General features: G+C 36.6%; 1 protein-coding gene across 1 annotated transcript in view; it reads right to left on the bottom strand.

Moving 5' to 3' along the window:
- NME8 (NME/NM23 family member 8) overlaps window positions 1-25,954 on the bottom strand; it is a 67,007-nt gene that overhangs the window by 36,918 nt on the left and 4,135 nt on the right. Inside the window, exons 5-11 of the mRNA XM_008052900.1 lie at window positions 22,438-22,509; window positions 17,648-17,764; window positions 16,922-16,982; window positions 15,944-16,017; window positions 12,859-12,951; window positions 11,366-11,556; window positions 3,334-3,509 (exon numbers count right to left, since the gene is read on the bottom strand). Of these exons, the coding sequence (XP_008051091.1) occupies window positions 3,334-3,509; window positions 11,366-11,556; window positions 12,859-12,951; window positions 15,944-16,017; window positions 16,922-16,982; window positions 17,648-17,764; window positions 22,438-22,509 (784 nt within the window). The remainder of the gene's footprint in view (window positions 1-3,333; window positions 3,510-11,365; window positions 11,557-12,858; window positions 12,952-15,943; window positions 16,018-16,921; window positions 16,983-17,647; window positions 17,765-22,437; window positions 22,510-25,954) is intronic.

Here is a 25,954-nt window from a genome sequence, read left to right as displayed (position 1 = left end):
GTGGTAGCGTGCACCTGTAGTTCCAGCTACTTGGAAGGCTGAGGCAGAAGGATAGCTGGAGAGCCCAGCAGGTCGAGGCTGTGGTGGCCGGGAGTGGCCACTGCACTCCTCTGGACAACAGAGTGAGACTCTAACTCAAAAAATAAAAATAAAAAAATAAAAAATAAAAAGTGGGCAAAAGACATGAATAAACATTTCTCAAAAGAAGATATATGGGCAGCTAACAACCACATGAAAAAGTGCTCACCTCACGAATCAGCAGAGAAATGCAAATCAAAACCACATTGAGATACCCCATAAACCCAATAAGAATGACCGTCATTAATAAAACAAAAAAAAAACACAACAGATGCTGGCACAGATGTGGAGAAAATGGAACGCTTCTACACTGCTGGTGGGAATGCAAAGTAGTTCAACCTCTATGAAAAATAGTATGGCAATTTCTAAAATAACTGGAAATTGACCTTCCATATGACCCATCAATCCCCCTACAGGGAATATACCCAGAGGAACTGAAATCATTCTATCAAAAAGATATCTGCACACACATGTTTATTGCAGCACTATTCACAATGGCAAAAACATGGAACCAACCATGCTGTTCATCAAAACTGAACCAGATAAAAAATAATGTGTGACATATACACAATGGAATATTATGCAGCCATAAAGAAGGACAGACCTATGGACTTCCCAGCAACTTGGATGGATTTGGAGTCTATCATACTCAGTGATCTATCACAGAAACATACAACTGAGTACCACATGTTCTGCCTCATGAGTGGACCCAGAACACCTATCATAATACTGCAAAAAAGGGATTGGCAGCATGTTTGATACTAAACCAGGCGAAGTGAGGTTGAATGGCAGGCCCTAAACTTCACCACTTATGTACCCGATCCTGACTTGTACTCCACAAACTTAAAAAATAATTAATAAAGAATAAGAGAACTACAACACTAAAGCAAGTAGAAAAAAAAATTAGATCAGAAATCAAGATAATCAAAGATGGGAAGCCAATAGAGAAAATCAACAAAATCAGAACTGACTCTTTTCAAATGAATCATGCTAACCAAAGAGAGAGAGAACACTCAAATTACTAATATCTGTAATAAGTTATCACCACTACTGGTCCCATGGGCATGAAAAAGACATTTAAAAAATTGAAGGACAGCTCTGTGCTCACCAACTTGTTAATGTAGATCAAATGGACCAATATCTTGAAATACACTAAATACCAAAACTCACATAAGGAGAACTAGATAAAATGTATAGGCCTATATCTATCTATGAGATAAATGTAATTAATCATTAATAACATTCTAAAAAATAAAACAGCAGGACTAGATCATTTCATTACAAAAAATTTAAGAAAAAAATGATGCCAGTTATCTGGATAAACTTTTTTTCCAGAAAACAGAAGCAAAGGGAACACTTTCTAGTTCATTACACACGGCTAGCATTATTATAATATCAAACCAGATAAAAATACAAGGAAAACAACAGACCAATAACTTTTGTGAATATTGGGGCAAAAATTCTCAACAAAATATTAACCAATCAAATGTATCAAAACACATACCATGACCAAGCAAGATGTATTTCAAGTGTGCAAAGCTGATTCAATATTTGAGAAACAATTAACATAATTTTCATTAATAGACTAAAGAAGAAAAAACATGATTCTATCAATAGATGCAGAAAAAGTATAAAACAAATCCAATGCCCATCCATGATAAAAACTCTCAGCAGAGTAGGAATAAAGGAAAATGTTCTCAACTTACTAGAGAAACTTCAAAAACCTACAGTTAACATCATACTTAATGGATAGAAATTTAGACACTTTGTCAATAAGGTTAGAAGCAAAGCAAATCTATTTTCTTTCACCACTCCTCTTCAACATCAAACTTAGAATCTTAGCTAAATGATAACACAAGAAAATAAAATAAAAGGTATGCAAGTTGGGAATGAGAAAAATTATCCTTGTTCACAGAGGGCATGATTGTCTATGAAGAAAATCCCAAAGAATCAACACCACCAACAAAAAGCACCTAGAACTAATAAGATAATTTTAATAACAAAGGTGCAGGTTACAATTAGTATACAAAAGTCTATTATTTTCCTATATACCGGCAATGAACAACTGGAATTTGAAATTTAAAATGAAACCACTTATACTAACACTAAAAAAATAAAATACATGGGTAAAATTATAACAAAACATATAAAGAATCTAAATAAAGAAAACTACAAAACCCTGTGAAAGAAATAAAAAATCAAAATGACAGAGAGTTATTCCATTTTCATGAATAGGAAGACTTAATATTGTGAAGATGCTATTTTTCTCAACTTGTACTAGAGATTATATACAATCCAAATCAAAATTCCAGTGGGTTATTTTGTGAATGTGGATATTCACAAACTGATCCTAAAGTTTATATAGAATGGCAAAGGCTCAGAATAACCAATACAATATTGAAGGAGAAGAACAAAGTCGGAGGACTGATATTACCTGACTTAGCTACATAGATTAGTGAACCAGAATAGAGATCCCAGAAAAAGACTCATACAATTATAGTCAATGTATGACAAAGTTGCAAAGGCAATACTATAGAGAAAAGATAATCTTGTCAACAAATGGTACTTAAATCATTAGACATCCATACTCACTATAACTAATCTAGACACAGAGCTTATACTAGTCATAAAATAACTCAATATAACTTAAATATAAAACACAGAACTATAAACTTTCTAGAAGATAACATAGAAGAAAACCTAGGTGATTTTTGTGTCTGGCAATAAGTTTTTAGGTGCAACACTAAAACCACAATCAAATAAGAGAAAAACTAATAAATGAGACTGTATTAACAATTAAAAACTTTTCTGTGAACGACACTGACCACAGTGCCAAAATTTGGAGAAAATATTTGCAAACCAGATACATGATAAAAGACTTATAGTCAAAATATACAAAGAAACTGACAACTCAACATTTAAAAAGCAAACAACTCAATTAAGAAATGAATAAAAGATCTAAACAGATGTATCACCAAAGCAGATATGGAGATGACTAGGAAGCATTTGGAAAGATTCTCTGCATATTATTTCATTAGGGAATTGTGAATAAAGACAATAATTAGATAATGTATCTATTAGTATAGCTAAACAGCAGGAAATACCAAATGCTGGTGAGGATATAGAGCAACAGGTACTCGCATTCATTTGGAGGAAATTTTGGCAGTTTTTTTTTAAGGTTTTGGAGTACATGTCAGGATTGGGTACATAATCATCAGAGAAATGCAAATCAAAACCACATTGAGATACCCCTACCTTTCCTTTCTTGAAAGAGATGTGGTCGAAGTAATGCCAGTGTTTTTTCTAATTTCATACTTTTCATCTTGGTAAAATCAGGAAAAAAGACATCAATTAACCGAGTAACATTCGTTGCGTTCTCTTCAACATAGCAAAACTGAGATATATGTTGTCTTTCCAGATATTCTTGTAAACTGTTGAAATAAAAAGTATAAGATAATTATAAATTGAAGTTTAATAACCATGCCAACAAATTAAAACCAATAATATGTACTCAAATTAACTGTAGTTTATTAAAAGACAAAAATTGAATTTCATGTAAAGATAAATTGTATCTGCCTATTATATCCAAGAATATGATACTTAATTCAACTTTTTATTTGAACCTATTCCAAAAATCAGTTACATATCATCTATGTTTGACTTTATGAGAGGATAAACAAAGAACAAAATAAAATACTATTTTTTTTAAAAGAAAGGTATTATTTCTCCTATGTGGAACTTTTCAGATAGCTTTTTTGTTTTTATTTTAATTTTATCTTTGAATTAAACATTACTAAGAAGTATATTTCATTTTTCATTTAGAACTCTTTGGTTAACTTTTTCTTATTTATTTACAATTTTATTGGCTCATAATTGACAAATATGTGGTAAAATAGTCATTCAAATTTGTAAAGGTATTTTTTGTGAAAAAGTTATTTGTGATATGTAAGGTTGTATTAATATATATACTATTTCCTATATTATAATTCACTTATTACATATTATTTATGGAATATGTATTTTCCATTCCTCTATTGTCTATTTTTGTCTGCTGACAAGTATTTTTATCTAGTTTTACTTCTTTCTCTTTTTGGGGGGAGTGATTGGAGTCTTACTCCATCGCCCAGGCTGGAGTTATTTTTCTAATACTTTCATTCTTATGTATTTATCTGTTATGTTGGTAGGGCCATGATTTTTGGTTGTTTGTTTACTACACTGTCATAAATGTTACCTTCTACATTGTGTCTTTCCTTATCAAATTTAGAACTCGTAATGGCTTATTTCAATACTTTATTTTTCCTAGTAATTTTCGGCATCTCTTTATTATTATTTATTTTTGTGTGTTTCCATTTATAATCTTCATCTAGACTCAGGTGTTAACATTTTTGCCACATTTGTTCTCTCCTCCTTCTCTGTCTCCTGCTTTCAGCTCCCCCCTTATTTGTGTGGGGGTATGGGAGATGAGAGCTTGTGGAAGTGAGATCCACTGGAGAGTAAGTTAAAGATATTTTAACCATACACCTCTAAATAGTATACTTCAGGAAATCTTACACTGACATAAAGCTATCATTTCATAAACAGTCCATATTCAAATTTCACCAGTTTTCTAATACAATCTTATCTAGACGAATTATTTTTTTAAATCCAGGTTCATACATTCTGTGGAGTTGTCCTATCTCTTTACTTTCCTCTAATCCCCAGCAGTGACTTTGTCTTTCATGATACTGATATTTTGAAATGTTCAGGCTATTTATTTGTAGACTTCCCCTCATTTTTGATGGTTTCAAACTATTGGATGGCCTGCTAGGTTCCTATTGCATTCAAGTTATGATCTTTGGCAGGGAACCTACTGAAATGATTGTGTCCTTCTTGGTCCATCACTTACGCCATCATATAGGAGGTGCACAATATCAGTTTTTCCCATTATTGGTGATGCTAGCATGGGTAAGATGGTATCCCCCAGTTTTCTCTACTGAAAAGCTGCAGTTTCCCCTATATGTTAGTAAGTAATCGATGAGGACATTATACTAAACTGTGAATATGTTTTTCACACAGTATTTTTAGCATTCATTGATGATTCTTGTCTGTATAACTGCTACGATTGTTTTTAATTTAGTTCATTTTTACCTTAGCTAATCAATCTCTAGTTTTGATGGAAAGATGAACATTTTCATATTTAGTATAATAATAATAATATTCTTGACTTTATTCTTTCTTAGTTTATATGGACTCTATTTTAAATTATGGTTTCTTCTTTTTTCTTTTCCTTATTTTGCTGGTCTGAGCTAGTTGCTAATCATTCCATGTTTTTCCCTTGTTAATGTGGATGTTCTGCTACACTTATCCACTGCACTAATATTTATTGTCGTTTTCCTTCTCCTGTTTTCAGATACATATGTTCCAGATATGTCTTGAATTCTGACACACTATTTCCCAACTTTAGCATTCCATTTATGCCCCCTTCTGCATACTCAAATAAGAACCTTAAAGTGCTTTGTTACCCACTTCATCTCATCTTTTCCCTCCCCTCTCTGAGACCTTTGAAACATTTTGCCCAACACACAGCAACTTCTAAGTCTTATCAAGATAATTTAGAATCCAGGAGAGTTTCCTTATATTTCTAGAGTCCTTCATAACCTGTTAAATTTTATAACCTAGAATTATGTAATATGTGTGTGTGTGTGTGTGTGTGTGTGTGTGTGTGTGTGTGTGTGTGTGTGTGTGTGTGTTTTCAGTGATTTCAAGGTTCACTGATAACAATTATTTTCTTTCTCTTTTCTTCCCATATTTTTTGTTTGGTTGAGTCTTTTCTCAAATATTTTCCATTAAAGGAGTATATAGGTACTTGAAATACATTTCTTTGCTCTTCCAGGCTAATATCTCAGCTTTATAAAGAATGCAGGGGCTGTATTTTAAGTTTCTTTTCTCTCAGCAGTCTTTTGTTGTTGTTGTTCAGCAGTCTTATAATGAGTCCCATACCAGTCAGGTATTTTTCCCTTTAAGTACTTATTCTCAATTGCTGTCAAGTGTGCAGTTGGTGGAAATAATTCACTTAAAGTGCAAGGGAAATTTTCCACCAGAAATTTTCCACCAGTAATAAACAACTAAAAGTCTGGCTGCTTTTGATCATCACCATGAAGAAGTAACTCTAAACCATGTTAGTGACAAAATACTTTAAAAATCTTTTGTTCATCCGTATTCTAAACAATTCCTTTCATCTGTGTTGAATATATGTTGAATACTATATATATAGAATTTATATAGAATATATATATATATGCTTAGAATTCACACATTTTATTATTTATCCTTTAACAAGCAGTGTACTCTACACTGTCTCTACATGGCAGAATCGGTTCCAAAACAACAAAGCTATAGGCAGCATTGCAATTTTTAGAATTGTTGTAAAATAGGAATTTTGCATAGCTATTGCTTATTTTTCAAAATGACTATATAGCAAAGACCAATTTTGAGAACATCATTGACAAATCTTAAATCTTAAAACAAAATTCATACTTTATGTGATAGATGAATATTTGTTCTTTATTTCTGTGATAACTAATATATATATGAGAGGGGACCTCCCCAAACCAGAATTATCTCTTTGGAGGATAAGTCCCTTGAATTACAGGCTTCCTCCACTAGGTAAATGTTCTAGGAATCCATCCGAATTAGTGTACCAGCTAGCATTGTTGTGAGAGGCTACGTTTGACTTCAGGAAAATTGTTTTTTGGAAATTGAACTCTTTTTCCATTTCAGTGCCCACCCTGCACTGAAAAATGGCATGACCCCCATACCCTACTTTCCCTGTCCATCTGATCTAGTCCCAGTTGTCCTTTTTTTTTTGTTTCCCCAGATGAAAAAAAGTACTCAAGGGGAAACATTTTACTGATGTGGAAGAGGTGAAACAAACAAACAAAAAAGCCTGGCAGAAACACTAAAAGGCACCAAAATTGATGAGTTCACAAAACTTCTCACCAAATTGGTGAGTGTCTCAATATTGCACCAAATGGAGAGTACTTTCAAGATGACTGAAGTTTAAACATGTAAAAATAAATACATAATTTTTAAATAAATGAATTCCTTTTGGGGGGGTTCCCCTTGTATCTGTCTTCTTTATAAAAATATAAATATAATTAAACCGTATTCATCTATCATTTTTTTATCTGAGTTGTTGTAATATTTATTTTTCACTCATGTTTATATACACAAAAGTCCATAAAATACTGTTTTCACTGTCTGTTTCTTTTCTGGCAATATTATTTGCCTCATCCAATAATTACTATTTTATAAAAATGTTGTTATATGGAAGAAGGAGAAGTGTTAAGAAAATGACCTGCAGGTTTCAAACATATTAAGTATACAACTGATTATTCTGTCTGGAAACAGTGTGCAGTGTTTCTTTCCAGGATGTTCCTGTATTTATTAATATTTTCGCATCAGTTGAGTGTAGATCGTTGCAAGCCCTTGCAATTGGCAGACACATGTATTTCTTTATTCTGTGGGAAAAAATTTCCCCATTATTTGTTGAATGATAGTGCGACCATCTGTTCTTTTTTCTCTGTATGGAATTTCTCTTGTTAGTACATTGGTCCCCTCAATATAATATCCAGATTGCTAGCTTCTGCTCTCATAACATCTCTCATTTTTCCCCTGTACTTTGAGCTATATTTTGCATCTGATTTTCCAAGTCATTAACCCGAATCTCAAAAGATGATCATATTCTCTCATTCTCCATGAATTTATAGTTCAAATAATGATTTTTGTAATTCAAATTCAAAAGTCTTTCTTAATGTGTATGTAGCACTGGATCTCGAGTCTAATTGTTTTATTTGAAGAATTTCTTTTTGTCCTTAGGTTCTTTTTTACTGGGCTCATGTTGTGGAATGTGTGTATCTTCCTTTCCCTAGTTTTTAGTCTCCCTTAGTCATTTTTCCTTATTGGCTCACTGGGACTTGGGTCTGATTTTTGGTGTGTTAAGTGGTAGAAATCCTTTAGCTGGAAGGCAAAGTGACCTCTAGGCTCCGAGTCTGTGCTATAGAAGCCAGCAGGTCATCATTTCCCTATAGCAACAATTTTTAAAAGTTCCCAGAGAGCTAGACTTCAAGAGTAGGAAATTCAATACTACTGGTCTTTTACTTGACTGTTTAGGAGTCAGGAAGACCTAAGAAGTCCAGTGTCAACCTTCTCCCTGTAAATCACAAGTCTGTTTCCTCTTCTCAAGGTCTATATTGTCTCTAGGTTCTTGCCTCTTGGGGAGCTCAGGAATTCCTCAAGATCTCAATGGAGAAAACACCTCACCATCCTCACCTTCTTTTGAGCTATAGCTAGTTGCTTATTGGTGCAGGTTCCCTTTTATTCTAGAGAGGCAAGAAAGCACTGGAGATGAGAGTAGAGAGTCAAGGTACAGAATTCAGACTGCTCTGATCCCAGTTACACCTTTAAATATTATTTTGGAAATGGTATCTATTATCTTTCATTTAAATGAAAATTTTGTATAAGGAAAAAAGCTAGCTCTCTAAAGCTACGACTTTTTATAGGTACAAATAGGCTACCAAGAATAGAAGAGACAACCTCTGTGGACAGAGAAATGCAATATATTATCTGAGGTAGGAGATGTCACCTTTGCCCAGTCATAAAGATTTCAACCTGAAAGTGACCTCAGAGGTCGTCATCTAATTCTCCCCCTCATTTGTATCTCTGGGACTTGGCATACAGTAGGACTTCAATAAATATTAGATGAGTGACTCGATGCATAACAGAATGAGTGAATGAATGAGTGAAGACTGCTAGTATCTACATGTCCAACTTTATTTAGGCAATGTAGCTAACCACACCTTTCTAATCTGTAGAAAGACGGAAGCAAAGATAAATGATATTGTCCTTTGACTTCTTGGTACATAGGCAGACAAATGAGACAGATATGAAAATAATGTGTTGAAGAGTCATCATGAAGGAATCTGGAATGTGAATGAAAAATAAAAGTATTTGTATCCTGTCTCCCTTGTTCTTCCTCCCTGCCTTCTGCCTCCTGCAGCCGCTGAAGCAGGGAACTATCAATGGCATGGAAAAAGTTTCCCCATGCCCCGTGGATTCACAAGCTGTGTTTGCCCCTGTAGGAATAACCAGCGGTCAAAGTCCTGGGGCTCTACTGCTGTGAACATAGTTCTTGTTCATGGGGGGATGGGAGGTGGTCACTAATCACTTCCAGTCGAATTGCTGCTCTGCCTTTAACCTCTCTTTTGCCTCACCCTTCATCCTCCATCACTCAGTGGGGAGAGCAAGCAAGCGCAGGGGCTGAGACTTTTTGTCTTTAATCCTTTAGGTTCTGGATCTACTTAAAAGATGTCAGATGGAGCTGACAGAACCTGTTAGGCTCTCTCTCCAGAATGAGAATTGGGAAAACAAGAATAAGCAACAAACCAGCATGCTCTAACCAACCTATGCTGCCTGCTTGCGGCCATTGCTTGGGATAGACATGGGCAAAAGGCAAATGAGTGTCTAAGTTTAGAAAGGAAATACTGCACACTGTGCCAAAGTAGGGTTTACACATCTCATTTCACTCCTACTCTGCCAATTAAAAGGGTAAAGTGTTTCTGCTGTTATGTAGGTACAACTGATATGTCTCAAAGTTGGATGTAATGGAGACCAATTATCCAAACGATAGCCCCAATAGAATAGTGACTAGCCTTATACCAGTTACATTAACTAGTGTTTCACAAAATATGTTTTGTGAATGATTCAAAAAATTCTGGTATAAAATCTGACATTCTTTTTTTTTTTTTTTTTTTTGGTCAGACTCTCACTGTTGCCCAGGCTGGAGTACAGTGGCATGTTCAGGGGTACCAGAGCCTCAAACTGCTGGGCTCTGGCGATCCTTCCACCTCAGCCTTCCAAGTAGCTAGAACTACAGGTGTGCACCACAACACCCAGTTAATTTTTTGATTTACTGCAGAGACAAGGTCTCACCATATTGTCCAAGTTGATCTCAAATCCGCATGCTCAGGCAATCCTCTTGTCTCTGCCTCCCAAAGTGCTGGGATTACAGGCTTGAGTCACCATGCCTGGCAAAATCTGGCATTCTTTTAGCCTAACACACCACACCCAAACCTGCTCTCTGCCCATCACTGTCATTAAAAATTTTTTTTAATTCCTGAAAGTAACTACTTCTGTTTCCAAAGTCTTTGACAACATTAATTTACCTTTTGAGTTTCTTTATTCTGTGTAAAACCTGGCAATGTTGTATGTTATTAGGACTTCCCACTATCTAAAATGTAAGACATCACAAAGAACCAACAGATGTAGTCACTCAAGAAAAGTCACTACAATTCATTAATAAGACAACATGGAATGTTCTGGAGATTCCCAGTCAGAAATTCAATGCAGGTTGGCTACCAAGCAGAGGAGACACATCCCATGAAGACTCAAGAATCAGATACAGTATGTTCCTGTTCAACCAACAGGGACAGCTCTGATAACTGTGTTAAACTATGGATTCTCTGAGTCTTTTTTTTTTTTTCCTTCTTTTTTTGGGTCGAACTCTCACTCTGCTGATCAGGCTGGAGTGCAGTGGCACGCTCATGACCACTGCAGCCGCAACCTGCTGGGCTCAAGCGATCCTTCTGCCTCAGTCTTCCAGGTAGCTGAAACTACAGACCTGCACCACCACACCCTGCTAATTTTTTGATTTATTGTAGAGGTGAGTTGCCCAGGCTGGTCTTGAACCCCTGAGCTCAGACAATCCTCTCGCCTCTGCCTCCCAAAATATTAGGATTACAGGCATGAGCCATAATTCTCTGAGGATTAAAGGGCACAAACAGTAGCACATAAAACCAAAATTATGTAAATTACATATGTTCATTTTCAAGTACTTAAAATCCATCAGTAAGAATATACAATCATGCTGTTTTCAGCAATTTCTAACCATTGACTTGTTTCTTATCCTTAGGGCCCAGAGGAAGTGGAAGGGGAGGGTGGAGAGTAAGAGACTGGTGGGAGGGATTATGCATGGTTCTAATAAACTCCTCAAGTCCCAGTCCATGAGGCCAGACTGATAAACTCAGCCTTAGAAAGATAAGAAGGGGAAATTCCTTCTTTCCTAATACTCTTGACATAAATGTTCAGGGCAACCCAACCCTTCTCAATATACAATATTTTAGATTGACAGGAAGAAACACTCGTGGCTTCAACATAGAAACACTTGCCCCTAGGTTTTGAGATATTTGGACATTATACTTCATTACCTAATAACACACCATAAATAATAAAATTCCTGATCTTGAGCTACCTATATCGCTTCTTCTTCATTGCTCCAGTTGCGATCTTAACCTCAGGTTGGTCCTCAGATAGTTCTTTGGCTTCAGTCTCAGACTGAGGTTCAATGTCTTCATAGATAGACTGTTGTTCTGTTCCTTGAGATACAACTAGAACATAGCTTAAGCCACTTGTCATCAACGAGATGAACTCTTCAAAGTCAGGCTACAAAATTAAAAGATAAGCTGTTTACTTCAGGCACCCAAGATGGATGGACTAAAATGGGGGCCACCACCCAAGTCAAGTGAAATTTTTCCCTTCATGACCACTGGAAAAGGGAACGTTATCCTTATACAACTGTTAACAAATACAGTTTTTAAAAAATTAGCAAACAATAATTTTACATGTTAATGGGTTACACAGTGATGGTTTGATATATATATAATGTATATTATATTAATGTATATATATGATACATAGTGATCAGGTCAGGGTAATTCTGTGTCCTTTAACAAATCTCTCCTTATCACTTCTTTCCCCTTACAATTCCCAGGCTCCAGTATCCTATGATTTTGAGGGATAGAGGTTCACAGTTAGCAGGAATTGATCTTAAAAATAGTCTAACAACAATTGTTAAACTTTAGGATGCTTCTAAGTCATCTGGAGGACTTGTTAAAACACTTATTTCTGGAACCCAATCCCAGAGTTTCTGACTGAGAAAGTTAGGAATAGGGCCAAGGAATTGAATTTCCTTAAAAGTTCACAGTTGACACTTATGCAGCTAGTCTAACCTTTTTCTTCTACACATGTAGAAGCTGGGGCCAAGGAACATGGTTTGAGTGATACCACTAGTTCTACAAGGTGCTGTTTCATAAAAGTTTCTGTGACAATGACCTTGCTATGTTCATTCTTCTGCCCTCTCCAACACAGTCATAAATGGCTATTGTTTACTTGACATGTGGCTAATGCAATGGAGACTCCGAATTTTTAATGTTATCTAATCTCTATGAATTTGAAATGTCCACATATATCCATACTGGACAGTACATTTCTAGAAGCCAGGTCTCCTAACTCCCAAGCCAGTACACTTTTCAATATACACCACTACCTCTATTATATTTCCCCAGGCAAAAAGTCTGAGAGAAAGGTGTTTAGGTAAAGAAATGATTAAAGCATTCTTGTGAAACTGATGACATGGGGCCTTCCACCTAGGATAAAAATCTACAGGAAAAGACTGGATATTCACTTTCAGAGGACTGATGGAGGGAATCCTGGAGGACAGAACATAAGAAGATCTTCAATTCGACAAAACAAGATTGGACCATCCAGTATTGGTGGGCAGTCATTATTTTTACCAGAGATTTCTTCAGAACCACCATCGTTAGCATCACCATAATATGGACGCCAAACAGGGATACCATGTTGGTCAGACTTACTCATTTGCTTTTCTGTAATGAAGGTCTAAAGTTTATAGGAATTGACAATATTTGAATACACAGTGGTCTTTTTTTTTTTTAACTTTCTTACCTGGTCCACTATTTGACTATGTAAGGTGATAATTTGTTCTTCAGTGAGCACTGTCTTATCCTCTGCATCAATGACAAATCCCGCACTGGCAATCTTCCATTAGAGAGTAAGGTCAAAACCAGATGTGCCGTGGGACAACATGTAAAACAAGTTAAGGATGTTTGTTTCCTGAGCTGAACAAACCATCCAGATTCCAATGCACTTTATATAAAGACTTCAGCAAAATCCATAGTGGTTCAGAAAACCACAAGCAAAGAAGACCCTTTCATAACCTCTAGATATCTTGTTTCAAGATTTGAACATGATGTTCTGAAATATTTCTACTAGAGAGAATTGCTTCATAATGTAAAAACTTAATTACAAGGAAATATATCATATATTTATGAATTATTCATAAAGATAAACTCATCAATACTTCTTACATCTTACATCTGTTTACAAATTGTTTTAACTTTCTTTTTTCCATGCTTTAATGTGTGAAGGCTATAACTCATAATCTAGTACAACTTACTTTTATAGCAACAAAAATGTACAAACTATTAGGAAAAATAAACTTTAAGATTTACCTGTTTTAATAAAAATTTAATTTAATGACAAAATTCAGTTTGCTTGTCACTCAAGTGTAATAAATGTAGCAAAGAAATGTATTGAGGTAAATGTGGCAAGTCCAATGAGGTATTAAACAATGAAATACAAGTGGAACCTGGTTTGAAAGTAACTCACTAAATATCTTAAATGATACCAATGGTGGGCTCAATTTGACTTGCAAGTATCCAGTGCCAAGTACCTTCTGCTTCTATGCAAGTACTCTGCTAGTTCTATTGGCTTTGTTGATATTGCAAGACATTACTTGCACATTAGTGACTAATTGACATTCCAATTTGAACAGTTTCTGAAAATTCGAATCATGTCTTTACTAAGTTGCATAGTATCTGACAAGAAAAAATAAAATCCAAGCAACATTCAAGCTTGATAACATTTCCTTTATTATAGCTTAAAAATGCAATGTGTTCATTTCCTTTTCATTCAAAACATTCCTTGTTTTTTTCTGCCCTGTTATGTAGCCTTTACTGTCTTTAGTGTATTCCAAAGAGGTGAGATATTTAGTAGATATTCATTAAGCCTCTGAAATTTTGTTTATTATGCTAGAATAAATTAAAATAAACTGATGATTAACAGCATTGTCTCAACTCAAAGAACTATGTAACTGTGAAAACTTTCACCATTGTGGCTTTCAACACATACTTTAAAAGGAAACAGTAAATAATGACATGAGGTATTATCTTTAATATACTTTATAAAGTATAAACAATGCAGGACAGAATGGGATACAGTTGGGTGACCTTCCCCATCTCCACATACACACCAGAATCTGGAAAAAATGAAGGGCTGTACTCAGAGAGTTATATTCATTAAATCAACCTATACAAGGGGGGAACTCCCTAAAATGGAATTCATTTATAGAAAATTGTATATTTATTCTCATATGTTTCAACTTCAGTCACCTTTAAAATACTCTCCATTTGATGCAATACACCTATTGAGATGTATTTTCCACTGCTCAAAACAATTTTTGAACTCATCATTTTTTGTGCCTTCTAGTGCTTCTGCTGGTTTTTTGTTTCACCTCGTCCACATCGGCAAAATGTTTCCCTTTGAAGATTTTTTCATCCAGAGAAACAAAAAAAAAATTTGCTTGGGGTGAGATCTGGTGAGTAGGGAGCATGGGGCACTGGGGTCATGCTATTTTGGGTCCAAACCTGCTGAACACTCAATGTGGTGTGGGCAGGTGCATTGTCATGGTGGAAGAGCCAGTCACCCATTTGCCACAACTTTGGATGTTTCTTCCACAAATTGTGGCACAAACTTCTCAAAACTTCCAGATAACATACTGCATACTATAAGAAAGGGATTGGCAGTAGTGGGAAATTGCCATGGGAGGGAGCAGGCGGTGGGGAAACACTTCATCAGTAAGGGAACTTGATCTCAAACCAGGTGATGTGGGGACCAAAGTGAGGTTCAAACTTTACCTGTACAATGACCATTTGTATACCTAACCCTGGATTGTACCCCACATCTTAAAAAAAAAAAATTTGTTAAAAGAAAAGAAAAAAAATGTTAGTTGACCATCTGATCTGGAGGAACAAACTCCTAGTGTACTGCAAGGAGCCCGCCCTCTAAAAGTTAACTCATTTTGTTTTTTGAGGGGCTCCTCCTTTGTAATTGGAAAAGATAGTATATGTCCCATGGCCTGTGGACTTTTTACTATATTTTTGTTTAATCAAAGCTAATGCTGAAGAACGAAAGCGTGATGGGAAGTTCATCAACAGATATCCAACCCCTCCTGGCAACTTCCTTTGTGATCTCTTCTATTGCACAGGCAACATGCTTTCAAATTTCAGTATAATTTTATTGTTCAACACAAAGTCATTTATTGTTCAGGGGTTAGCAAACTACACCTTGCTGTCAAAATATGGACACCGCTTGTTTCTACAAATAAAGTATATTGGAACACAGACACTCATTCACTTACATATTGTTTATTACTACTATCTCGATAGAATGTCAGAGTTAAGCAGTTGTCAGAGACCAGGTGCCAGACAAACTCAAAAATAGCTACTATTTGACCCTTTGCAGGAAAAGTTTGCTGACTTCTGAATTAGAATGTAATTTTTTTCTTTATGAAAGATTTACTTGATCTCTAAAGCAAAATATTAAATTCATCCTTATACTATACTGTACAGAAAAGAATCATACATTTGTAACAAACATACAGAGAATAAAGCAAATTAATGAGTATATAATAAGTTGCATTGTACATAATTAAGAAAGAATATTTGTTACAATCTAATTAAAAAACTATAATTTTTACAATGTATATAGGATGCTCATAGATCAGGATTATTCAAAGAAGGGGACAGGAGTAGATTGAGCCATTGTAAAGACATTAAATTCTCAGAGCCATTGGTGGTACCTAACCTCAGTAGTGCATTATATTCTATTTTACTCTAAATTATAAGTTTATCTCCAAACTAACAACTGAAAGGTTTAAAATATTTTAAAATTGTTTAAAAATATTACTTACTTTTTCTTTAATTTCTCTACTTTTTCTATTAATCATTGCATCGGGTTTGATAATAGCAATGTTATATACTTTTGCTAGGGAAAAAGAAAACAGAATTTCACTTTCTTAGCACAAAATTGAGAAAATGAAGGATCTAGCAATTAGCAATGTAAATTCCTATTGCTCAGTGAATTTCTGACAACTGACAGCTGTGTATTTTACCATGGCATTTCAACCACTAAAGAGTTTCTACTTGGAATCAAACTGCAGTTCCTATATTTTCACCCAGGGGAAGCATTCACAAGAGTTTTTAATAAAGAGTCAAAAAATAAGTAAGTAGGCATGGATGGTTTGCATGCAGATCACATGCATTAGAATCACATTCATATCTCATTCAGCACAATATCACCAGTGAAGTTTCAACTGTGAATTATGCAAGTAAACGCTACAAACTGACAGATTTACCAATGATTCCATCTGCATTCTTATGATGAACTTTTGGTGCAAGATAGCTCACTGACTTTGACTGCTTCCTCCAGAGAATGAACACACACACACACACACACACACACACACACACAGACAGAGAGAGAGAGAGAGAGAGAGAGAGAGAGAGAGAGAGAGAGAGAGAGAGTTCAGGGAAGGCATGAAATTGTTAACTACAAAGTAAACCAAGAGCATGGGTCATCAAGGAAGAAATTATTTTCACAAGTTTTTGGAAGATAATGAAGGATGAAATAGGAAGCTACTGTCCAAATTAGTCACTGGAAACAGGAGCCCATTTTCCTGTGTACCTCTGAAAGTCTCCAGACCCAGAGACCAAAGGCGAGGTGAGTGAACATAAGAGGGTGCTTTTTCATAGCTGACTCTTGCAAGGCACAATCATCATTTATCCAAATAGTCCCTGCTGTTACCAAAGTTTTGCTGCAACAAGTGATGCTGCAATGAACACCCATTTACAGAAAACCTGTGCCGTTACTATAAAATGAATTTACTTACAAACTCTTTCATAATGTGCTGCCCCGGCATCTTCTGAGTCTATTAACACAATTTCATTATACTATGAAAAAGGCAAGTAGAACAGTTATGTTGTAATGTGATAGTGAATGGATTTTTAGAAATTTTATTTCAAGTAAATATTTATAACCTAAGAGAGAGAATGTAAAGTGGAAAGATGCTTGTATTTTTCTAAAGCTACTTTCTCCAGCCTTCCATTGAAATACAATAAGGAAGATCTGTAAATGATGGGGGTAGAAATAATGCCTATGTGCAATATGAAAAGGGTAAAAGTATAAAAACCTTAAAAAATAAGAATATCATGAGAGATAAAATAAGAACAAAGCAGAAATTAACAAATAAAAAGCAGTAAATACATGATTTTCATAGTAAAGACAAAAGGGGCATTTGATAAGTTTTAAGATTCATTTTTGACTATCAGTCATAGTAAATTTGGAACAGACGGATATCTTTTGAACTTCTAAAAATATCAGGAAGGACCAGGGTTCTTAGCTTCCAGGAAAGTTGTGACTATGCTTCTGTTATTCTATAAACTATGTAAAAAAAATTCATTATCACATTTCTGATACACATTGTTAAAATGCTTCCCAGAAAGATTGCATCATTTAGACATCTAGACAGTTATAAAATTAGAAAACATGCTTTAGGAAAACATCAAAAAGGTAACAGTTTTTAAAAACTAAAATAGTTGTTATTCCAAAATAGTACCTGAGGACGAACCATTTCACCTGCTGCAATTTTCTTCTCCTCATTGATCAATTCAATAACTGTTTTATTAACAAGTGGTGCATTTGCACCTTGAATCATTGCAATAATTTTGCCATTCTATAGGGGAAAAGAAAACATGAAGGAATTTTTATTTGTAAAGTCAAGATTTAACACTTAAGCTGAACTAAGTTTCAGCGCCCTCCCATCCTCACCAATCCTCTTTTAAAAAGCTATTGTAATTCACCATTTTTAAATTAATGTGTTAATGGTGTGAAAGTTTGGTTTGATTTGGAGAACTCAGTTCTTTGGCTGTCTTGTCTTCTTACATCCAAAGGCATGACAAGGTCCTCTAGCAGCTTGTGGCAAGGTGTCCCATGTAACCTCCCCTTAATCATTCATGCTTCAAACTTGAAAGATTCAGGATAGGCCTTCTGACATTGCTTTGAATAGCTATTTCTGACACCATGCCCCTTTTTTTCATCTTTCAACAAGTATTTACTAGCATCTGTTTACCAGCACCTACCAGGCATAATGGGAAGGAACAATAGGTCTGGTACTTAACCTAATTAATTTTTTTAAAATCTACAAAAACAGAAACATACATGAAATAACAACCAAGATAGCTACTATTAAGAGTGGTACAGAGCACTCAGAGCACTCACAGAATGTGTACTGGTCAAGGAGATCAGGGAAGATACAGATATTAGGAAATGATTCTTGGTTTAAAATATGAAAGATGGGTGAGACGGAACTAGGCAAAAAGGAGAAGGAAGAGCATTCAAGGCCAAAGGAATAGCAGACGCAAAGGTCCTAAGGCTGGAAGAGAAGTAGAGGGGCCTGGTGACAACGTGAGGGGAAGCCTGGTATGAGATAAAGCACGGAGACCTAGTGGGAGGTCGAGCAAGCAGAACATCGTGGGCTGTGAAGGATGTAGCCTTCACCTAAGTACAGTCAGAATGTTTTAACAGAGGCTGTGAACATGATTAGAACTGTTGCTCATAAAAAGTATTTCTTCTATTGTGTGGGGAAAAAACTAGAGGGGAAGCAAGGGAGAACATTTGTGTAAATATTAGAAACTACTCTAGAAATGAAGATGAGAGATGGTGGTCACTCCGTCAGAGGCAGTGATGGTGGAGATGGGACTGATGGTTAAAAAGAGTATGAAGGAGACTTGGGAAAATTGACAGGTCCAAGGTATGGTTTGATTGGGTGTGATGTAAAGAGAAGTCACAAGGATGACTCCAGTTACTCACTTGGAAACTGGATAAATTATAAATTATGATGTTATTTGCCAAATGAGGAGACACAGGAACAGGACCATGTTTTGTGGGAAGGAGAGTCTGGAGTTCGTCGTGAGATACTATTGAGGAAACCAAGTCAACAGGTCAAAGCATCAGTTGGAAACACAAGTCTGGAGCTCAAAGTATAGGATTTAGCTAAAGATGTCAATGGGATTTACTGATGTCCAGGTGATGATGATTGAACATGTGTGTAGAGAAAATTTTCTAAGGAGAGTATATAATATGGTAGTGTCAATATTCAATAAACCTGTGAGAAGGACAGAAGGGAGGAGTATTCAGGAGGGTGAAAGGAAAACCAAGTCACAAAAGCGTAAAGAAGCAAATGCTTCAAAAAGGAGGGCATGGTCATTATATTTCTCGCATTTGAGAGGTGCAAATGATAAATACCTAAATATGCCTACTATATTTAACCCAGACTGGATACATTAGCATCTCAGCAATTTTGGTGGAATAATCAGATAAAAATCAGATGAAATGAGTTGAGGAGTTAGTGGAAGGGAAAGAAAAGAAACAAAATTAAATACAGAAACTCTCCCAAGCAATTTAGCTGTGCAGTGAAGAAGAGAAATGAGTGGTAGTTGGAGAGGGGTAAAATATCAAAAAGAACTATTATTTTTTAATTGAAAAGATACAATCATATTCAAAGGTCAATGAGAAGGATTTAGCTGAGAAAGATTTAAATGAAACCTGAAACTTTAATTACCACTTCTCACTAAAGGGAATCTTTTCGCCAATTCTGTGAGTTTTCTAATATCCGTTGAGAAAGGTCTTCCTGCTGAAACTTGTTGGAATGAAATTGTTAATGGTTAAGAAATCTGACCAATATGAAAGACCATTGTGGGAATATTTGAATAAACAAACAATAGGCCGGGTGCAGTAGCTCAAGTCTGTAATCCCAGCACTTTGGGAGGCTGAGGCGAGAGGATTGCCTGAGCCCAGGGGTTCGAGACCAGGCTGGGCAACTTGGCAAGACCTCGTCTCTACAATAAATCAAAAAATTAGCTGGGTGTGGTGGTGCGTGCCTGTAGTTCCAGATGTTTAGAAGGCTGAGGTGGAAGGATCGCCTAAGCCCAGAAGGTCAAGGCTACGGTAACTGTGAGTGTGCCACTGTACTCCAGCCTGGGCAACAGAGTGAGACACCAACTCAGAAAATAAAAACAGTAGGCTTGGTGGTGGTTTTGTGATCAGAAAATTAGATTCTTAAATTAATGATTATGGATGTGGAGCAACAGGTATAAGGTCTGAGGGATGACTGCAGAAGTAACTAGATGAAGTTTACTGGAAGAAAAGTAAAGTGGTAAGGAGGTCAAGAATTGAGAGGCCAGGAGATTGGGTGAGTTGCCAGTGTGAATCCTGAAGCCCCCACAGTGATGGCAACACTTAAGTCTGAGAGTAAAACTTTGAACCCCAAGCCAAAGTTTTCATTCATCAACAAAACTGATTGGAAGGTCTGTAAATGACAAGAGTGAAGTGGAAGAAAAGGAGATTTAGCCAAATAAAATTGACCTCTAATAATCGGGAAAAAAAACAGCTATTGAAGTAAGAGAAAGTAGAGGAAACACCAATTCTACTCCACAATATGAAAAAACAGTCATCACTCCTGAGCTGCAAAAAAATATCCAAAGGTATAAGCCAGAATTAAGGGAAGACAAGCAAAAGCTCAGTGCTTTAGTCAAAAATCTTAGGGAGTTTATTAATTGCCTGTATCAATTCCAGATATCACACAGAGAAAGGATATGGAAGATAGAGAAAGAATTGGAGAACTAGGTGTGACAAAGAATGAGTATTAGAAGGATAGATAAAACTACCTACAGGGCACAGTGTTCACTATCTGGGTAATGGGCCACCTGAAACCCAATCCCCACCACTACACACTATGTCCATGTAACAAATATGCTTGTGAATTTAAAAAATGACTGGCAGGAAGTATGAACTTAAATGTTGGGCATTGATTGTAGGGATTAGAAAATATGGACTGGAGGGTCTATTTAAGGAGAGTGGGCATGGGACTACTGGTTAGACTGGACTAGGCTAGCAGGAAGATGGCTATCCCAGAGTTCCATGCTTTCCATGGGGTTCCACCTGCTCAGTCTTCTTTCCTATGCTCACTGCTGCCTGCTGCTAGAATCTCCTCACTGTTCCATTTGCCCAGCAAGCCCATTTCTGCCTTTCTGCAGTTACTCACTGTTTCCCTAATGAGCCCAATGTCACCTAGCCCAGGGATCAGCCTACCATGACCCAGTCCAGAGACTATTTTCTTTTCTTTTTTTCTTTCTTTTTTTTTTTTTTTGAGTTGGAGTCTCACTCTGTCACCCAGACTGGAGTGCAGTCGCCGCTCCTGGCCACCGCAGCCTCGACTTGCTGGGCTCCGGCGATCCTTCCGCCTCAGCTTTCTGAGTAGCCGGAATTACAGGCAAGCGCTACCACGCCCGGCTGATTTTTTGATTTATTGTAGAGATGAGGTCTTGCCAAGTTGCCCAGGCGAGTCTCAAACCCGCGGGTTCAGGCAATCCACTCACCTCGGCCTCCCAAAGTGTAAAAACATTTATTATCTGGTCCTTGGCAAGAAAAGTGGGTTGAACCCTCATCCAAACCATCAACTTCTGCATACTCAAATTAGAGCAAGATCTACCACGCATCTTTTTCGTTCAATTAACCCAGGAATTCAATTCTTTGACATGGTTGCAAGAGTATTGCTTAGCATAAGCAACAAGTTACAAGTGTCATTTTTAGTACATATGTTTAATAACAAAAAATAAGTATCCTACACCAGAGGAAGAGTCCAAGTCCTATCTAAGCCCTCATTGAAGCCTTTCTTTCTTCACTAACCCAGTTCTCTATGTCTGTAACAGCTATATTACATGCCACACAATTTAGCACATAATTGTATACTCCGCTTTTAGGAAATAACCTTTATTATATGTTGCTGATTATAAAAGTTGTGTATTCATCACAGGATATTTGGAAAATATAAAAAATTATAAAGAAGAAAACCTGAAATTATGCATCCTTTCCCCATACATAGAAAACTGCTGTAATGTTTTGGTGAATATACTTCCTGTCTTCTTTCTCTGTATTCGTAAATACAGAGATAAGAGTAATATGCATTACAAAATCAGATGAGTCCTTATATGGGTATATATGACTATTTATAACCATTTCTTTCCTACTAAGTATCCAAGAAATTTCCAATATTTTACTCCTGTAAATAATTCATTGTACAAATCTCTGACAATTTCCTTAGTAAAGGTAAACACTATCTCTTTTTTCCTAATCACCTCAGTGTATAATAAAACTAATCTCCCCAATTCATTATAAGCTCCTAGAGGTCAAATTACAAAATATATTAATAAACAAGAAAAGGTAAAGCAAACAATGTACAATTACTGTCATCTTCAAACAGTTCTATGGTAATTTACAATGCTATTCATGCTTTAACTGCAAATTGAAACCTGACAATACAATTGAGACAATAAGTATTATACTTACAAGACTAAAGAGAAAAAGAGGTTCGCATTTATCTCTAAATGACTGCAAAGTCACAATGCTGTCAGCTTCTGCCTGAAAAAAATGTAAATATTTCATATAATAATAAAGGAAACTATATCCAAGTCATTTGACACACTATGTTCAAACCATGCAGAGATACATACAATTTTTATGTTTGCTGCAACATTTTCTAAGCATATTAGAGCTGTTTTAAGGATCAAATTGAATATACTGGAAATTCATGCCCTGCATCATTTGACTTCTGTCTTCCCTCACCGTTCCTCTTAACCTTCAGCCAAACTTATCTGCTTGTCCTTTCTTCCCCCAGAGTCTCTGGTTATGCCCTCCCTTACTAACCTAGCTCAAGTATCCTTCCTCCAACAAGTCTGACTTACTCCCTCCTGCTGTAAGTCATCTTTTGTTCCACACAACACTTTACGGCCCCTCTCTCAGGACACTGATGTCTCTTTAAATATTCAACTACAGGTACATGTGGGTCTGTCACGTCTGCTTTGTTACAAGAGCTATGGACACAGATAGGGTACATTTTATATCTGCTTTTTAAAACTTTTTTAGATAGGGTCTCACCCTGTCACCCAGACTGAAATGCAGTGACTTGATCATAGCTCACTGTAACCTCCAACTCCAGGGCTCAATCTTCACACTTCAGCCTCCCAAATGGTAGGACTACAGACATGTATCACCACACCTAAGTTTTTTATTTTTTATTTTTATAGAGACAGAGTCTTGCTATGTTGCCGAGGCTGGTCTCAAGCAGCCTAGGCAACTTGGCTCTCGACCTTAAGCAATCTTTTCCACTTCAGCCTCCCAAAGCGTTGGGATTACAGATGTGAGGCACCATGTTAGGCTCATACCTACATTTTTTATCTCATCTCTCCCTTTGTCACTCTCAGGGTCCTATATTAAAAGGAGCTTACTAAATACATCTTGAATGAATTTTAGTCAAATTTAAGTTTTTAATGTTTAATTTTCATTTTTTTAAAGCTTTCTTATGAATTTCTAGTTGTCCTAAATTGATTATAAATGACTATACATTCAATGTTAGTGTCTTCTTCCATATTGACATAGCATTCATTGGTCCAGTTACCAGAATGAGACTGTATCTGTTCTGTAAGAGTCAATGTCTTAATCAGTTCAGGGTGCTATAACAAATTGCCACTAACTGGGTTGCTTAACGACATGCATTTATTTCTTACAGTTCTGGATATCAGGGTGCCAGAAAAATCTCGTCCTTGATGAGAGCCCTCTTCTTAGTTAGGTCCTTACTTAGAAGAGATCACATCTCTTCCTTTTTTTTATAATGACATTGATCCTACTCTAATTACCTTCCAAAGTCCCCACCTCCAAACACCATCACATTAAAGGTTAGGTATTCCATGTATGAATTTTGAGGGCAAAATTCAGTTCATAGCAGTGGGTTTTTGTAAACTAAGGCAACAGTTTTCAAACTAGGGATTTCATCGTGTTTAGTGCAATATCATAAATAATGAATAACCCCATGGGACCCACACTTATTAATCCTAGTGATGTTGAAAATGCTCCCAAGAAGTAGAGAAAAGTCGTGACATTATAAGAAAAAGTTGAAATACTTGATAAGTACCATAGATTAATGTCTGTAGCTGTGGTTACCCAGCATTTCAGATAAGTGAATATAGTATAAACACCAAGGAAGGAAGAAAGGAAGGAAGGAAGGAAGGAAGGAAGGAAGGAAGGAAGGAAGGAAGGAAGGAAGGAAGGAAAGAAGACAACAACAATAACAAAAACCCTTAAACTGGGAGTGCAAAAGGTAGTCTATATAAAGCATAATGATTCCACAATTGCCATCTAGGTCAATTATAGCTTGTGCTTCCTTTTTATTATTCCACAGCATCTCTTTACTGCAGCTTCAGTGGTAAATCCCCCTAACATGTCAGTCTTTCTCCCTCAACTGGATTCAATCTTGTGGAGGCTAAAGTAACTCCATCTTGAATGTTAAACTGCCATGTTGACTTCTGATTAACTCCAGTTCTTGGAAGGCCTCTAAGATTTCCAATTTATCTATTGTTTCTTGTATAAGAGCAGGTACTTCCTGTAAATCCTGCCTGAAAGGGTAAACTCAGGCAAGGTGGGCCAGTGCCATGGGAAGTATGCAAGATTACAACAGAGAGGAAAGTAGAAGGAAGTAAAGTTTATTATTCACCTTTCACAGATGGAAAGGGGGCCAGCACTCAGGTGAGTGAGGCGTGGAATGCTGGAAACTAGGTGTGTTTAAGGGTTTTTAAAGCAAAGGGGTGTTAGACCTGGAAGAGGTCTGGGCCAAAGGAATGCCCAGAGTTGTATTCTTTGGTTTCCACAGTAGTCACATGAATCTAGTATTTTGACATCACCAAGCATCAATGTCTCATGACCTCAGGTGGTGGGCTGGAGGTTGTCATGGGTCATATGATAACAATATACCAATAAACATACCTCCTGGTGGTGTAGTGGAAGTCATCATGAGCGGCCAATAGCAATGCATTAATACGAATGCCTAAAAGATAGATTGCTAGCAAGACTGGACATGCTTAAGGGGTTCTGTGTAATCACCAGTTTCTAAAACTAAAGTATTTTTCTTGTTAGTTATTTTAGGGTAAAAGGACGTGTGGGTTGTGCAAATTGTGCAGCAAGGGAATGTCAAGGGGCAAGCCCTAAGCAAAATGGTTGTGCTGATTCAAAATGACCACACTCTAAATTTCTGAGGTTCCCTTTTTTCACTGCCCGTAGGTCACACAACCTTGATGTTATCATACTTAGATTGTCCCACACATCCCTTCTGAATCACCCTCTTCATGTGGTATATAAGACCTGCGTCTGGGGGGTATTGGCTTCTGTTTGTAAGTCCTTATTAAATGTTTCTTTCTAGAAACTGGATATGTCAGCCTCTTTCTTTGTCCTCTCAGCTTTCTTAGACTTTAGGGGTAGGTTTGCATAGATTTGCCTTTGCATAAGGGAAACTCTCTCAAACCAAGTTTTTCCCTCTGCTCTCACACCACAGCAATCAACACAGAATTAGACTTCTGTGACTAAATGTGGAGGTTTCTCCCACTACCAAGCAGCAGACACCAACCGAGTGTCCTTCTATTTCATCTCAACACTATGTACCTGGAGAGAGTGTAGATCCCACAGGTGGGCTCAGTCTTCCAACACTGCCTACTGCCAGACACCAGTGGCAAGTCCAAGCCTCCAGAACTTTTGACCAACCAGGTTCAAGTTAGGGTTCCCATGACTTCCTCTTTGGGTTCGATTAATTTGCAGAAGCGACTCACAAAACTCAGGGAAACACTTACTTACATGTACTGGTTTATCATAAAGGATATTGGAAAGGATACAGATGAAGAAACATGTAGGGCAAGGTATGGGGGAAGAGGCGCAGCGTTTCCATGCCCTCCATGGGTGTTCCACCCTTCAGGAAACTCCTCATGTTCAGCTATTGGAAGCTCTCTGAACCCAGTTATCTTGGGGCTTTATGGAAGCTTCA

Source organism: Carlito syrichta, unplaced genomic scaffold, assembly GCF_000164805.1.
Source record: "Carlito syrichta isolate Samal-C Ts95f unplaced genomic scaffold, Tarsius_syrichta-2.0.1 Scaffold287654, whole genome shotgun sequence".
NCBI lineage: Eukaryota > Metazoa > Chordata > Mammalia > Primates > Tarsiidae > Carlito > Carlito syrichta.
Note: the sequence above shows the minus strand (reverse complement) of the source record. Positions and strands in the feature narration are given on the sequence as shown.